Raw genomic sequence first — 16,302 nt, forward strand, 5'->3', positions numbered from 1 at the left:
TTTTTATAATGTTACGAATAAATATAATTACATACAAAATGTTATCTATTTCATATTATTTAAAGAATAAGCTTTACTTAATTTATTTGAATGTTCACTTTACATTTCTTTAGTCATCTTCGATATCGATTTGACCGTAATCTATATCTAATGGTTGCATGGCTGATAATGTTTCATTTACATTAAAAGTTTCCTGGTAAATAGAAAATAACGTTCAAATTCATTCGTATTATCCGATTGAATGTAACATGTTATCTATACTCACGTAATCCACTGTAACAGGCGTTGGGTAAATACAGGGCATACATTCTGTTTTAGTAATTCCATTATTATCGGCCGTACATTCGCAGTGTTGACACGATCGTGGAAAAGCAGTGTGCGCTATCCTCTTGGAGAATACGGTAACAAATTTTTTAATGGAAACGAGCTTATCAAAACGTAATTTATCTCCACTGAATATTGTTCCATTAGTCTCTAAGGAAAGTGGTGTACAATAGCCTAGGACATTTTTCATCGATTTCATTTGCCTTCTTAAATCTGTATCACCCGTTAAATTTCTCGTATCTTTTTTTGTATACGATTTATTCGCATCGAATCCATAAAAGATTTTGTTAAGTCTTTCTTTTTCAAATTGAAAATCGCCATCCATCAGTATATGTAATACGATATCGTGTTCTAGTAATACTTGATGTACTACGGCATAATCCAACTAAAGAAAAAAATGAAATTTTTCATTTTAAATATGAATTAATTATACCTCCTTAATATTTATACAATATACATTCGATCGTAATATTTCATACATACCGTTTGATTTTCCGGTTCGCAATGAGAACATGGTAGCAAAATGAAAGTTTTAGAAACTCCAGCTCTAAAGACGAGTTGTGAAGCGAAACCAATTGCCGCGAATATATCCTGATTACCATTGCTAACTGGTACATGATCAAAATAATCGATAAAGCGTATTAGATTTTTCGTAAAAACTTGACCGTCGAGAATTACGCTTCTTGGCTGATCGTGAACTCCATGCCCACCAAAAGTTACGAGTGACCAACGATTCGAAATAAGTCCTTTGTCCTTGAGTTCTTTATTCAGCTGATTCACCAGCTGTTCAATACTACGATTTTGCCTTATACCACGATTACATTCTTTTGCCTCTACGATGAAGACGATGTCCGTTGACTTTGGTATCGCATTTCCTTCTAATTTTCTAAATTCGCCTTCGGCTATTTGAGTGCCGTTTATCATAGTACAAGTAGTACATTTATCAGGAATTCTCAGATACGTATTGTGAAAAACGCAAACTTGCATATACGCAATAGCGATTGTACATGCCTCGGATTCCGTAATGCTATTTAAACACATTTCAGCGTATTCTTTTGGATCGAAGACAGCAAAACACGAACTAAATTCCGAAGTTTGATTGACGAAAAGTTCTTTGCAAAATGACGAGACGTGATTTTTCATTTCTTCGGTATTGTTCGGAGAATACACTTTTTTCGTGCAACTATCTTCGATAGACCAACTTTTAGCAAAACGATCTATATTCTTTGTCATTATACCTGATGATGTAATAGAATCATCTATTTTTTCGTTATTCATTGTGCCAAGAAGACCCGCTGTTTTTCCATAATACCAGCCAGATAATTCCACCGTACACAAGTCGAATTTAAGATTACATTCTAATCGCAATTGATCTTTTTTACGTTCAATAGTTATTATATTATCCTGTTGATACACATACGTCGTGCCATTCTCTAATTCTATCGGGAGAGGAAGATTACTTTTCGACTCTGAGGATGTATTCGAATTCAATCTTACCACCTGCAAGACAACGTTATAAAGCTTTATCATAATCGTATTTTAATTTTTATATTTTATGTTTGTATTATTAATACTAACGTCGTTGAAAATATCTATCTCGATCTCGTTTTTGTCAATCAAAACGATGATATGATGGGTCAATTTATCAGACTCTTGATTGTACCTAATAAGAATGGCAAAGGTATTTCGAACGAAATCATGAGCAAGCAAATACGTGCAAGATCCAACAAGATCAAAGTGTAGTCCATCGAATGTCTTGAAATGTTGTGATCCGATTATCATTGCTTGTGCTGTAAGTAAAAAGATTAAAGTAAATGAAATATATATTATTTGCCAATATGATTTAACGGATTTACCTTTGAACGGTGGTAGCCAGTTTGATGGTTCGGTATATGGTTTGTATTGATAATAAAGACTCCAGAAGGTAGTATTGGACGTTACGAAATACGATCCCATATCAATGATCGCTCTATATTCAGGAATTTCTTGGAATTCAGGTGTTTGATTAAACGCATGCCAGGACATCGGAAGTTTTTGTTCGAGACACATTAAACCTTGATTCGGATCAAAGAGAAATTTTGTTTTAGCTTCTCTATAACGACTTTCAGCTTGGAGCGCTGTCTGGCTTATATCAATCAACTTGGCGTGAGCAAATCTAATAAGATATTCTATTTTAGCTCGAATGTCTAAATAGTTGTAAAAGTAGTTCACTTTATCGTATACTTGTTGCATTTTTTCCAAGGTATAATGGACGGTTGGTAACTTTTTCAATTCCTTTAATTCAACTATAATTTCATCGATTACATCTTTTAATTCTTTACCAAAAGGTACAAAAGCGAAATATCGTTCTTTCAAAAATCGTATCACCAAGCCAGAATATTTCTCTATATTAGTAATTATGTTATTCCCTTTGATATCTTTGTAAAATCTATCGATATCTTGAGTAAAGTTCGCAAATCTATCAAAATACGGTGAAGCAATGATCTCGTTTTTGCGATTGTAAAGAAAATCAACAACCTCTTTGCTAATTTTCCAGACCATCGTTTCGAGATAATGTAACAGACGAATGAATAATGGTTCCATGAGTTTCAAAAATTTATTCCACTGTTCTGATATCGATGATGAAATATTGTTCCAAAGATTTTCTACGTATTGGATAAAAGACACGTGAATGTCCTTGATAAACATGTCATATTTCTCTATTAATTTCTCTATTATATCAACCAATTGCGTCATAGAATCGCCTCTAAGTATGGCAGCAATAATCTCGGTGATTTTGTTATAAGCATTTTTTATTGTTTCGATAATCCAGATTAAAGAGTTCCTTATAGCTTCACCAGATTCGCCCATTATTTCCCAAATTTCATTTAAAATATTTGGCAATGATTCTATGTGACTGCGTAAGGAGAATTCGTCTATGATATATACAACAAAGACAACGATATCTTTTATATAAAAGTCATTGGCATTGTACGAATCGTTAAGGTATAATTTCAAGTTTTGGAAATCCGTCTCAAGTTGTTTCAAATCACTATAACAACATTTCAATTTTTGTAATACATTTGTTTTTATAATAAATCTTCAATTAACAAGCAGAATCTTTTTCGATACTTACTTCCAATCGTCAATGAATTCTTTAAGTTCTTCTTGAGAATCTTCCCACACATTCGAAATAATACTTACACTTTCACTTTTAATGTATTGTTTCCAGTATTCAATATCCTTATTGATACCTTCGTACGCTTCTGAGATTCCCGTTTTTATGGCATCCTAAAAAGTATATATATATGTATATATAAATAAAAGTTAATTATAAAATAATTTAAATTATATTATGAAACGTAATTAAGATCTTTACTGTTATGTCGTGTTTGAGTTCGGGTCTCCACTTTAAAGTGGAAGTAACTAGCCTAGAGTGATTTAATTTCAAATAAAAGGAAACATCATACACGTTGAGATCGTCATCGTAAGTTCTCCATATATTGAAAACAGTATTTCGAGCATCTGGTATTTTTCCGTACATTCTTAAACTCTGTACAGCATCTGAGATAATAAATAAATGATTGAAATGTAACTAGATTTAATCCCTTCTAGTTAGTTTTTTAACTTACCAGGTGTATAATTGACCATCATCCAAGTAAATTTATCCTCTGGATCGAGAAAGAAAAATCCGGTAGCGTTGAGATCGGGTGTATTTATAATAGTACCATTGATGACATATTGTGGATCCGTACGATAATATCTCACTTTCAAATATTTTACCATATCGTTGTTCTCACGATGAAATATGACTTCCTTTCGATCGATATCCAAACGCCCACTTAATTGTCCTATTTCTTCGGGTAGAAAACTGCGTTTATACTTACCATGATTTTCCGTTTCTACATAAACGTATTTGTGTTTGTGGAAGAAACCTTCGATATTGAGATCTAACTCAGTTTTTGGATGTTTTCCTGATATACTATACACATACTTTCTATTATTTGGTAAATCACTCTCGTCTTTTATCATTACAGCAAATTCCAAAAGTTTATCCGGATTTACAGAATAATCAACGACCAATGCTAAGTTTAATAAATCTCTAATATTTCTTTTCAAAAGTTCACCCTTTAAAGTTACTACTTTGGCGAAACTTGGATGCCTCAGACTTAGAACAGCTTGTTCCTGTGCAAGCATTTTTGTAGATGTGATGTTTTTCCAATCGAAACCAATACCTATCGTACGAACTCGTTCCTTATCTTGATCCCATTCAAGTTTTGCCTCGGAATTGATCTCTTCACTCGTAATTCTATAAGAACCATCGAACGTAAAATTTTTTTGAGGATACACCAAATTGAAAAGTAAGAATTGTGTGTCCACGTCCTCGGTAGTTTTATTAAGGATGTTTATGTGATACGATATCCAAGCATCCTTTGCTAAACTTAAGCAAGTATAATGATCAAATTCTCCTGATAGTATTTTGTAATTAGTCTTTAGCTGAACCATACGATTTGAATGTATCGCCTTTAGATCTATATCCTGACCAGTGTGCATCGTCTTGATTCTAGATTCACCAGAGATATTAAATGCTGAGACATTGTTTAATTGATAGATGTTCACGTATTTGATCTCAACTGTTGGATAATTTGTTCCCTCATTTCCTCCACTATATTCATACTGGTTTATATAAATAATACCTATCGGTTTAAATTTATTCTCTATTTTTATTTGGATATGATCTTTTTCGAAACCTGCTCTAGATTGACTCTTTGAATTATAATCCGCATGGAATATTGTTTGTTGATTATATGTCAATGTAGAATATCCGTTGGTAATCTGAGGATGTTTCTTATAACCATAAGTTAAATGACCAATATGACGTGTACTTAAAGGAATTTCTAATTGGAAGATACCATCTAAGGTGGAATTAAGCTTCACACTTTGATACGAGTAGTCTGAATTTAAAAGAGCAGTATTATTAGGCCAGAAAAATTCTATAAATCTCTTATTCTGTTTTCTGAAAAATAAAAATACAATAGACTTGAAAAAATTCTAAAATATTTTGTATTAATTTACTTACAAAGTCGTAAAAACGATGAAGTTGCAACCAACGTAAGTGAAATTTGATATTGGTATGGTAGCATTGATAGTACCATTGATATTCGATATATTTTCATACGATATTCTTGCCGTAGAAATACGTTTCCTCGCAGGTAAAAATAAATTGACCTCGATGAGATTGCACTTATCCGATTTGGCATCGTAATTAAATAAAATCACAAGTGTCTCTTCTTGCAGATATTTCGGCGAAAAGAGTGAATATTTCATTTCGATTTCTTGCTTATTAAAGGTCATATTGAACAAATTATTTGCAGTCTGATTAGGTAACATTCCCCAGGTTAAACGCAAGTGTCCGTCGATATCTCGAGCTGCAACTCGAAGCTGTTGATAATAAATAATTATTTATAATACTCGATAACTTGATAACGTCAAATAAGTATTAAAATAATGAATACACGAACCGAACCGTCAGATGCATAATTTGTCTTTGCTTTAAGAGCATTATATCCTATAACGTAAGACATATCTTGAACCCCATTATTGGCATGATAGCTGAATAAGAAACGATGATTATCGTTATCCGGTGGAGGAAGCCTAACAACGAATACCGCATCAATATTCTCATGGTTTCGGAAACCAATGCTGGTATTGGTACCAAATTTCCATTGTTCATGATCGATATCTATATCAAATCCAGTATTAAAATTACGAAATGATCGTTTTGGATTTCTGAAAAATAACTGTGCATTTATGTCTTTAGTATCATGACCATCTATTTCGTATCCTGCTACGATTTTCCCAAACATATCTATCATATACATTAACTTCCATTCTAATGTTGCATAATAACGATCGTTATTTAAATGATGATTCGCTTTAACCATACCACTATTGTTGGTCAAAAACATATTTCCATTCAATTTCAAGCTTTGTATTTCTTTCCAAGGTGTGGAACCGTGTACGTATAAGGTCGTATTACCATTTACTTGAACGTTCATGAATGTCGTTAATTCATAATTTGTATTATTTTCTTTGTTTGTACCGTGTGCTCTAACGTCCCAATTCAAAGTGTTAATTACATTCATATCGACGGAAGCGTTGAAAAATCGACTATCAGCAATAAAAGACAGTTCGTATTTCTTTCGGATTAATTTAAAATTAATTTCATTAATGTTGGTAGTATCCCCTTGTGGTCGTAACTGCATGCCTACGCTCGACAATGTATTCTTTTGTACAATTATATTCATCAAAACATCGTATACTTTCAAATCCTCGAGATTTGTCATTTTTCCCTCTAGAGTATATAAGCTGTCATTTTTCTTTATCACATCACCTTGAAATTGTAGATGTTTTTTAGAAACTAATGGCGTATATATATCAACTTTGACGACACCTGTATTGTAATTACTAATAAGTTTAAATTTTTGATTGGTATTGTAAGTTAAGTTCATGTTTAGATTTAATATGTTGTTCGAATTAATTGTATTAACGCATAGTACATTGACTTCCAATTTTTTAAATAATTCAATCCAAGTTTCTAATGATACAAATGCTTCGATGTAGTTTCTATCTTCCATTTGCCAATATGCTTGTACTTTCGACTAAATAAATATCAAAATGTTAGATTGTTATAATAAATTTTTTTTTTATATATTTTTTTATATATATATATACTTACAGATCTTTCCACAGGACCATATATCACAGTACTAAACTCAAATTGCTTTTTCTTATCGATGAAATTTTTCTTTAACATTAACTTAGTTTTTGGTATTACCAATACTGGACTATCAATGTGAATGATGAGCATAGTATCCATAAAAGAATCCTCTGCCTATTTTAAAAAAAAATATAATTTTTCAAATATAAGTCTAGTTTGTGTAAGTATCTTTGTTTAAAATGTATGTCTCTCAATATTTGCTACCTCGATAGATCCTAAAAACTCAATGATACTATCTTCGGTACAAAGATTAATATTTGTTTTGTATAAATTTTCATCGATATCAATGACAACCCTTGTATCGATCAATTTTAAGAATTTTAATGGCGTCATTATATTGAACTTTATTGTATGTGTTTTCCAATCATTCTCTTCTTCTTGATACGTATAATTTACATTTAGTCCACTCTATATGATATAACATCTATTTATTATACGAACGTCACAGTAAAATGAGTAATAATTATTAATATTAACAAACCTTTATCCATGTTACATTATTTTTGACATTGACTTCCATCTGCATTAAATAAATTGATTTTTCCATATCTATATCAAAAATATATGATGACGTAATCTCTCGAGCAACATTGAAAGGAGTGTTTATATAAAGTTCATTTTTAATATGAAACACGTCTTCCATCCAAAAATAATCATCGAAGTTAATCTTTCTCGGTGGAAAGATAAAAAAACCATTGGTTTTATAACCATATCCTTCTGCATCGACATCTAATTCTAACGTTATATAAGCAGGCCATATCTATATAAAACAATAAGATTTATTAATTAAAATTAATAAAGATGTTATTATTCTTTATTAAAAAATAATAATTCTTACTGTAAATTCGCCGTGCCAATAAAAGTTATTTTCGTCATTTTCTTCTTCTTCTTCTTCTTCTTCTTTTTCTTCATTTTCTATTAAAGAATCTTCTTTTACATTTGTTTCGCTTATTGTTGGTAAAATTTTCATTTTAATAGGAATACGAAGTGGAGGTGGTTTATATCCAGCTTTAGCACATAGACCGAATTTAATTTCTGCTAAATTTACAGAAAATTCTGTATCTAAGAATAATCTTTCGTCGGGTACCGTATGAAGTAACACTAATTTTGCGATAACTCCATTTTCCTGAAGACCGTAAATAGGTGTAAAGAGTTTATAAGTATAGTGAAAATCTGTAATATTGTTGTAGTACCAAACACCCTGAAATCCGGCTGTCATATTGTTATATGCAACTCTGAAGTCAGCTTCCTGTTTGTTAAGTTTTGCTACTAATAACGATTTTTGAAGAATATCTATTGGTGTGGCCAATAATAGTTTTATATTAAAATCATACGATGACGTAAATAATTGGCAGATAGCTTCGAAACCCAAGGTACCAGTTGGATTAACGATTTCAGCTACTACGTGTCTGTTACTTTCCGATAAACCAAATCTCGCCTTAACAAAAGCATATTTCTCTATCGGTGTTGTTAAATTAAGTTGTAGCATTGATTCTTTTATGTGACTAAGATCTCCAAGTAGATTTCCTGTATATCTTCGTTTATCAAGATCCATGGTAGCTGCACCTATTATCTTCCAATTTGATATAAGGCGCAGTTGGCTTTTTATATCACATTTTCTATAATTTTCTAAGGGTAACTCAAAGTGTAAATTTCCAGTTAAATTAAAGACAGTATCGGATTCTTTATCAAAATGCCAAATACTCCATGCATCGATTATTTTGTCCGGATGGTATTTGATTAATATACGAGTATCCGCAGTCTGCGAATGAAGAATTTTGTGCGTAACGTTAGCCGTTATCCACTTAATAGAATGAATTGTACTTGACAATCCGCAATTGCCAACCCATTCGCTAACTCCATCGTATTCTTCAGTATTAAAGTAAAAGTCTCCGATAACGTGTTGCGTATCTTTCCAATAAACACTACCGCTTGCTATTATTTTTTTCTGTGCTTGCAAATACCTAAAAACGATTCGTTCGAATATAAACTAAAACTATCTATGATAATTATATATTATTAATAGAAAAAATAATGCCATAGTTTTCTTACTTACTTAGCATTTAATGCTGTTTTTTTCCATTGATCAAAAGGAGTTAGCAACTGAGATTCAAATTTAAGTGAATTTAACCAGGTTTGAAAATTGTAACCAATGTCCACGGAAAGGTGGATTGTTTTTTCTGGATTCCATTGAATTACTCCGTCTGCTATGTAATTATATTTATCTCGTACAGCTAACAGGCATGAACCAGTAATAAGTCTACCAGGATAAGTCAAAGTTACAGCTGCAGTCAAATTTTTTCCAGGTACACTATCAGACGATAAAGCTGGCACATCAAATTTATTGAGTTGCAAAATCGATGCGAACTTTAATGCAGGATCTCTATTAGCATCCCATTTCACCTCGATACCGTATTCTTTTTTATCTTCTTTGTTGATAGCAGATAAGGTCAAGTGAACATCTCGCCATTTATCAAGATGCATTTCTATTCTGGTTTCTCGTTCGGTATCAACATTACTTAAAACAGAATACACGTTACTTTTATATCTACCTTCAATGTACGCCGACAGTTTTGTAAGCGATAATATCGTATAATTGACAATAAATGCATATTTGTCCATGTCTTGCTGTTCTACATAGATGCTAATTCTCATATCATTGGTGTTGTGATACAATTTACAATTAAGAATAATATCATTAGCAAAACTTGGCGATCTTAAGATAAGCTTTAGATTATGACTGATCGAAGCAGATCCTGATCGGTCTGTATAAGTTCCACGGGCAGTCATATTATGACCAGAAAACCATGTTCCCGCAAATTCCAGTTCATATTCTCTTCTTGATCTTTCTGTTATTCGAGCGTTTATTATCATTGAATTGAAATTAGGAATCGTCAGATTAGCATGAGCTTCCACAACGAACATCAGTCCTCGTGGTATTCTCGTGCTCACCATCAAATGAATTTCTTTTCCTACGTGTAGGAATATCCAATATAAACATTTAAAATAAATTAAATAAATATATAAAGCAATCATCTATGATATTACGATTAATTGAAAATATTATCAAACCTGGAGCGTATCCTATAAGAAGGCTGGTCTTTGATTCTATCCCGATAACGTAATGATTTACTCCTACTTTAATATCAAGATTTTGTATCGGTTTCGTAATAGCAATTAGTGCACTGACTTTCGTTCCTTGATTTTGAAAATACATTTTTGAATAGGAGATCACGAGTTGTGCAGTAAGCTTATGTCTTTCATCTTGAAGATGTGGACTCGAATTAACTTCGGCATGTAACTCCAAGTGTCCTAGAGCTTGTTGATACCACGCTGTTATCATCGTGTTTAATTGTGGATATGCGGTAGAATGTAATTTCAAATCCGCTGATTTATGTGCCAAGTTTTTCGAAGATCGATTAGTTAACGTAATTTCTAAATGCAATGTCTCTTTCTTTGGCATTTTTTGAAGTTGATAATCCAATTGAAAATCAGCACTTAAACTAACATTTCTCTTCACAATATAGCCTACTAATTTGCTCCAGACTTTTTTCGTTTGGAAAATCAAATCGATATCGCACTGAGACAAATTGTTCTTCTGTACGTTCCTTATCGTACCTGAAAAACAGTTTCTACAAAATTCAATTCGAAATGTATCACTACTATGAAAATAATTAAAATATAAGAAGTACAAATACCTGAAACGGCTACTACACGTTCACTGTTGATATCTAAGTAGAATTTTGGATTGTATATATACCCATAAGTGAACTTCTTTTTTGTATATCCAATACTAGCATCCAAATGATTAGTTCCATTGATATCGAAACCTACTTCTATAAACGTTTCATTTTCCGTATTCTTATACGTACCTAAAATATTTGCAAATTTATTTGTTATATATTTTTTCAAGTAATACATATAAACAAAATATCTAGAATTAACGGACCTTTTGCTATCAAAGAATTTCCAACCGAATGTAATAAAACAGTGACATTATGATCTTTTAAATCGAACGATACCGTGGCACTTAATTCTCTCTTCATTTGTGATCCAGGTGTATCAAATGCCACTTTAAACACGCTTTGTTTCTACGATCAATCGAAATTAATCAAATCATTGACTATGTGTTATAATATATTTTGTATTAAAAATAATAATATAAAATGTGACCAACCTCCGTTCGTACCCATTTGTATTCCAATAAATAAGTCTTAGCAGTGAGATCAGCTTTGATTACCGAAACTTTGAAAAGAGTTGGACCATTTAAAAGGAAATACGATGTATTAAGGTTCTTCGTTATATTGGGAATCTGATAATCAACACACATTTTAAGACCGATAAGCTGATCGAGCGTTTGCCAAGTGCAAGTCTTATTGCTAATGATTTCTGGTACTGTTAATTCCTTTGATGAACTGGAATGTCGATCAGTTTTTAGAATACCTAGTTGTGTTTCCTCGGTCTCTGCCCCATTCGTTTCTACCAAGAAAACGTGCGTAATGATGGAGAAAATTTCTATTTTGTGGTTTGGTAAGCCAAGATTCAATTGTACCAAACGTACTCCCTCGAGATTAAAACGAATTTGAACAGCTCCCGACGAATACATATTCATACGCAATTTAATTCCAGCACTTTTATAAAATGCATCGACCATCATAGTGCCAACAATATCGACGCTAACACTGAAAATAGAAATGATATAAATTTATATTCTATTAAAAATTATATCTTTAATTATATATTGAATTTACTTTTGGATTCGTCTCGTACCTGGGAGTAAAGTTTCCTATAAGTTCTAATTCGGTATTCATTGAATGGCTAATGTTTAAAAAACCAGCCAATTTAAATTTACAAGCGGCTGTACCAGTAAGATCTAAACGTATGGGCAAACCTGACGTTGTTGGTATCACGTACGTTGAATCAAGGAACATCACTGTATTATCGTAATGAATTTCTTGAGCTGATAGAATCTTTTTTATTTTTTCCCATGGATTTAAATTAGCTAAAGTTTCTTTGATTTCCTTGTCACCATTTAACATTATATATTTTAGTTCATTCCCAAAAATCTTATAACCTAAACTAATTTTTGGATCGTCGAAATTATTATCAATGATATTAGGTAATTTTTTAACGCGCGACCATTGATCCTCGCTTTTAGGCGCGGATCTGAAATTCCTGATCAAGTTCTTGAAGTGATTAGATACTTTCTCATTGCTGTAAGGTCCGTCGGGTCCAAAAAAATGTTCAGCATAATATTCAAGGCCCTCCATTCTCATTGAAACTTCGAATAAATTTATAGACTCTCCGAGTAAATCTATTGTCATATTAAAACTCGCAGTACGTGGTATATATGATTTCGGAGAAAAGATCAAATTACTCTGATGGTTAGCACCAAAATTATATTCTTCAGAGAAAAAGGAACCTTCATAATTCCGTGAAAATTTCCTAATGTCGCTATTAAATTTAGTTCCAAGATCTCTATCGGACAAGAGACTCTGTATTTCTATTTGTGTTGGTGCCGACGAAGTATAAAGGTTGATTAAATGACTCCATACAAAGGAACCGACTATATAAGAGATTAAATAAATATTAATAATCACATTAATTAATTAGCATTATTTCACGTTCAATTATTAAAGCCAATGTCTAATTAAGGCACGTACAGTACCTTGATTAACTTCTTCAACCGTAAGGGCATGCTTAATGGTCTTCACGACGTTGTAATCAGGACAACGCATTACTTGTAAATACGATGCTATACGTATTTCTGAATCAAGTGTAAAGTTTCGATAATAATTCAGAAAATACCGATCGCGAGTCTCTTCACAGGATGGCAATCTACGATGTGCATTTATTGCCGCAACACGAACTTCCATCGTTACGAAACCACCTACATTATCTATACAAACTTTTAATTTTTCTAACAATTCATCGGTTTTCAACCCCATATTTTCTGTGGCTTTCAGAGCTTCCAATGTCTATAATAAGTATAAGTTCAAAGTAAAATAATCATGAGACATCACTTACATCAATAATTACTCGATAATGCTTACTTCTTTAACTTCTGCAAGCGAATGATAGCGAAGAGCACAACCTTTGTTAATCTTTTGTTCAAGATAAGAGAGAAATTTTGTAATATCCTCGAGACGATTACAATTTGTAATAGTTGACTTGCAAAACGTGTGAATAACGGATGAATAACTTAAGATAAATTGAGTATTAGGTATCTTATGTTGAAAATCCAAGAGAGGTGCAAGTGTTTGGATAGTTCCATAATTTGGTCGAGGAATTAGGCCAAATATTGTGATCCAATTGGCAGTAGTTTCTTGATTGACATATTTTTTTATTATCAAATCCTTCATAACGTTCACTGCAGCATTACTTCCCATATATGGTAACGCATCGATTATATGTTTTCTAGAGAAATAAAAAATGACAAAATTTACATGTATAAAAATATATTAAAATTATTATTTTTAAATTATTAATGTCGATAACTTACTTGCCAGTTTTACAAATCCCATTTGCTCTAGCAAACAACTGCGACAAATAAGGATAATCAAGAAGACGAGCCGATTGAACGAACGCGGTGAACGTTTCGGAAAATCTCTGTTGAATTTCATCGAAATTTTCGCTGTTTCTACATAAAATTTTTAAGAAATCTCTTGACGTTCTTAACTCTCCATGTATCGTTTTAGATACCTTCTCGTGATTGTAAAGTAAATTGGTTCTAATCGCGATACCCTTGACGATATATTCGTCATCTTCCTTCGACTCTTCTTCATCATAAAATTCATCTTTGACTTCCTCTATGAGCTGAAGAATAGCAATACTTTCTGTTCTAGCACCAACAGTGTTATCGTTCGATAGTGATTGAAGCTGATAAGTATCTTTACAGACAACTCTTTCGTATACGTTATGATCGATCGTTATTTCGCATTCGTTAGTAGATTTCAACAGAGATCGCTTAGGTGCTTTCGTAGTCGATCGAGGATTCATGTAAGAATTAGATTGCAATACAGAAAGATGCTTTCCGCTGAATTGACAATTGGCCAGGTTCTTCGTCTTTTTGATAATCAATTGAGTCTTTCTTGCTTCGTAAAGCCGATAATTTGTCTCGCATATACCATTAACATCGAGTTCGTCGACTCGATGATCAATGTCGAATCTTTTCATGGTATTTTGCAGTATGGAAAGAACACCACGTTTCAAGTTCAATGCCCAGGCTGTTTCACGACGGTCCGGACAGACCTCATTTATTCGACCATCCTCAAAAGCAAATCTCAAAGAAAAACGTTCTAAGTTGGCTTTGAATTCTGCTCCAGCACGATCAGGAAATTCGGCATTATAGCGTTTGCGATCATGATATACGTTAACGTCCTGAAATTTCAAAATACCCTCGCAAGGCGAAGTAAAATAAACGGACAACGAGGCATCTATGTTCAACTTGGTCTCATTTTTCGATTCTTCTCCAATCGATGGTGACGTTTCAACTTTACCGAGATTTGTGCTTACATCCACAGAATATTGGTATTGATAGGAGACACCTTCTTCGTACTTGAACTTACGATTAAATGATACTAAAACACGAAGATTGAATTATTATATCGAGAAAATTTCAATTAATATGTACATATGTACAATTAATATGTACATTGATTTAAATTCAAATCAATTTCAATATCAGTATGTCAATGATTACCTTTGCATCTCGTGCGACTACATAATGTTGGATCTTTGATAATCTCTGAAATAAAAAGTCAAAGAAAATATTATCGTACGCCTTGTTAACAATTATACGATCTATAATCTAAATCAAATAAATCGCGAATATAATTGGAACACTTTACGTTACCTCCTTGCACAATTTTTACGAGAGTACACAAAAGGGTAAAAAATATTACCCTCCAAAAGAAAACTCTCCGATCGTGCAACATCTTATCCTTTTTTCTCTTTCCCACCCTTTCTCTCTCTCTCTTTCTCTTTCTTTCTTTCTCTCTTGCTATCGTTGATTACCAAGGTCACTGTATTATAACTGTCCTCTTCACTCCCCCATATGCACACTTATCCCTTTACGTTTGCAATCGGCACAACGTCGTATTCTTAATCATAAAATTGCAGCGTTTCTATCGAACGTGCTTGTATGCCAATAAAATTGCGACAAGTAAGCTCGAATTGTCAAGAAAAGTTCAACGATTTTTCAAGATCTTTCCTCCTTTATTAGATCACACGACAAAAGATCAATCGGCTTAAAACGCAACATCGTTATTTCGGATAATTTATCCCAGTGATGGAGAATTTTTTTATTTTTTTATTTTTTTTTTATTTTATTTTTTTTCTTTTTATAGATGAGTTTGATGGATCACTGCACGCTAGTGCACGTTAAGCCGGGAGGAGACTGTAGGAGTTCGAAGAGCGGAAAAGTCAAAGCGAGGACTAACTGTGGGGTGCAAAGCTGTGCTCTCGCACAGGGCTTGCTTGATTAAACGTATACGCGAATACACACGGTAGTATCGGTTAAATAAGTGCTTCCTGCCACAACCGTGTCCGCAGTTCGAATGGACGTCGTCGTCGTCCAATAACGTACCCGCTTAGGGGGAAAAGATCGGTGCCAAAGGTCTTCGTGCTTTTCGTGTTTGTACGAGGTCAAAAGTCTCCTATCGATAAGATAACTACTAGAATGATCTTTCGTTTCTGAAAACTAAGAATTATTCGATTCCATAAGTTTCCTCGATCCTCGATCAATAACGATAAGATGAATAAAAAAAAACTCTTAAGATATAATAAAATCAGGGTGTTTTATTTCTGTTATTTACTTTCATAAGTCAGAATGACCGGGTAAAGAATAATACGCGTTGATTTATCAACTTTAATAATTCATTTCATATATACAGTATATATGTATATATATATATATATATATATATATATACATATATACAGTATATATGTATATATATATATATATATATATATATATATATATATATATATGGTACATATGTATATATATATATTTCTAGAGCTTTGATCTGTACTTCCGGTAACTATCTAACGAAATTACAAAAATAATTATCGTAGTATTTACTATGAATAAATATTGTAGTATTTACTAAGAATAAATATCGTAGTATTTAATACAAATAAATATCATAGTATAATTATATCGTAGTAATTATCGATTCTCATCCATTTTTAATTTTTTTATGTTTTTCTTC

General features: G+C 32.4%; 1 protein-coding gene across 1 annotated transcript; it reads right to left on the reverse strand.

The window, feature by feature from the left end:
• Nucleotides 1-41: 41 nt before the first annotated feature.
• On the reverse strand, nt 42-15,647 carry Apoltp (Apolipoprotein lipid transfer particle). Its single transcript, XM_035861762.2, has 25 exons — nt 14,940-15,647; nt 14,787-14,831; nt 13,587-14,664; nt 13,138-13,501; nt 12,753-13,062; nt 11,855-12,650; nt 11,262-11,766; nt 11,034-11,175; nt 10,783-10,956; nt 10,157-10,702; nt 9,141-10,056; nt 7,923-9,048; nt 7,566-7,844; nt 7,289-7,492; nt 7,043-7,198; nt 5,826-6,965; nt 5,384-5,745; nt 3,936-5,320; nt 3,683-3,867; nt 3,440-3,594; nt 2,181-3,355; nt 1,903-2,114; nt 808-1,824; nt 266-709; nt 42-193 (listed from the first exon to the last, which is right to left on the reverse strand). Exons 1-25 carry the CDS (start codon nt 15,019-15,021, stop codon nt 110-112), a joined length of 12,882 nt encoding a protein of 4,293 aa, XP_035717655.2. The 5' UTR covers nt 15,022-15,647; the 3' UTR covers nt 42-109.
• Nucleotides 15,648-16,302: the final 655 nt, after the last annotated feature.

The sequence above is a fragment of the Vespa mandarinia genome, chromosome 2 (assembly GCF_050613455.1).
Source record: "Vespa mandarinia isolate Hongniang chromosome 2, ASM5061345v1, whole genome shotgun sequence".
Lineage (NCBI taxonomy): Eukaryota > Metazoa > Arthropoda > Insecta > Hymenoptera > Vespidae > Vespa > Vespa mandarinia.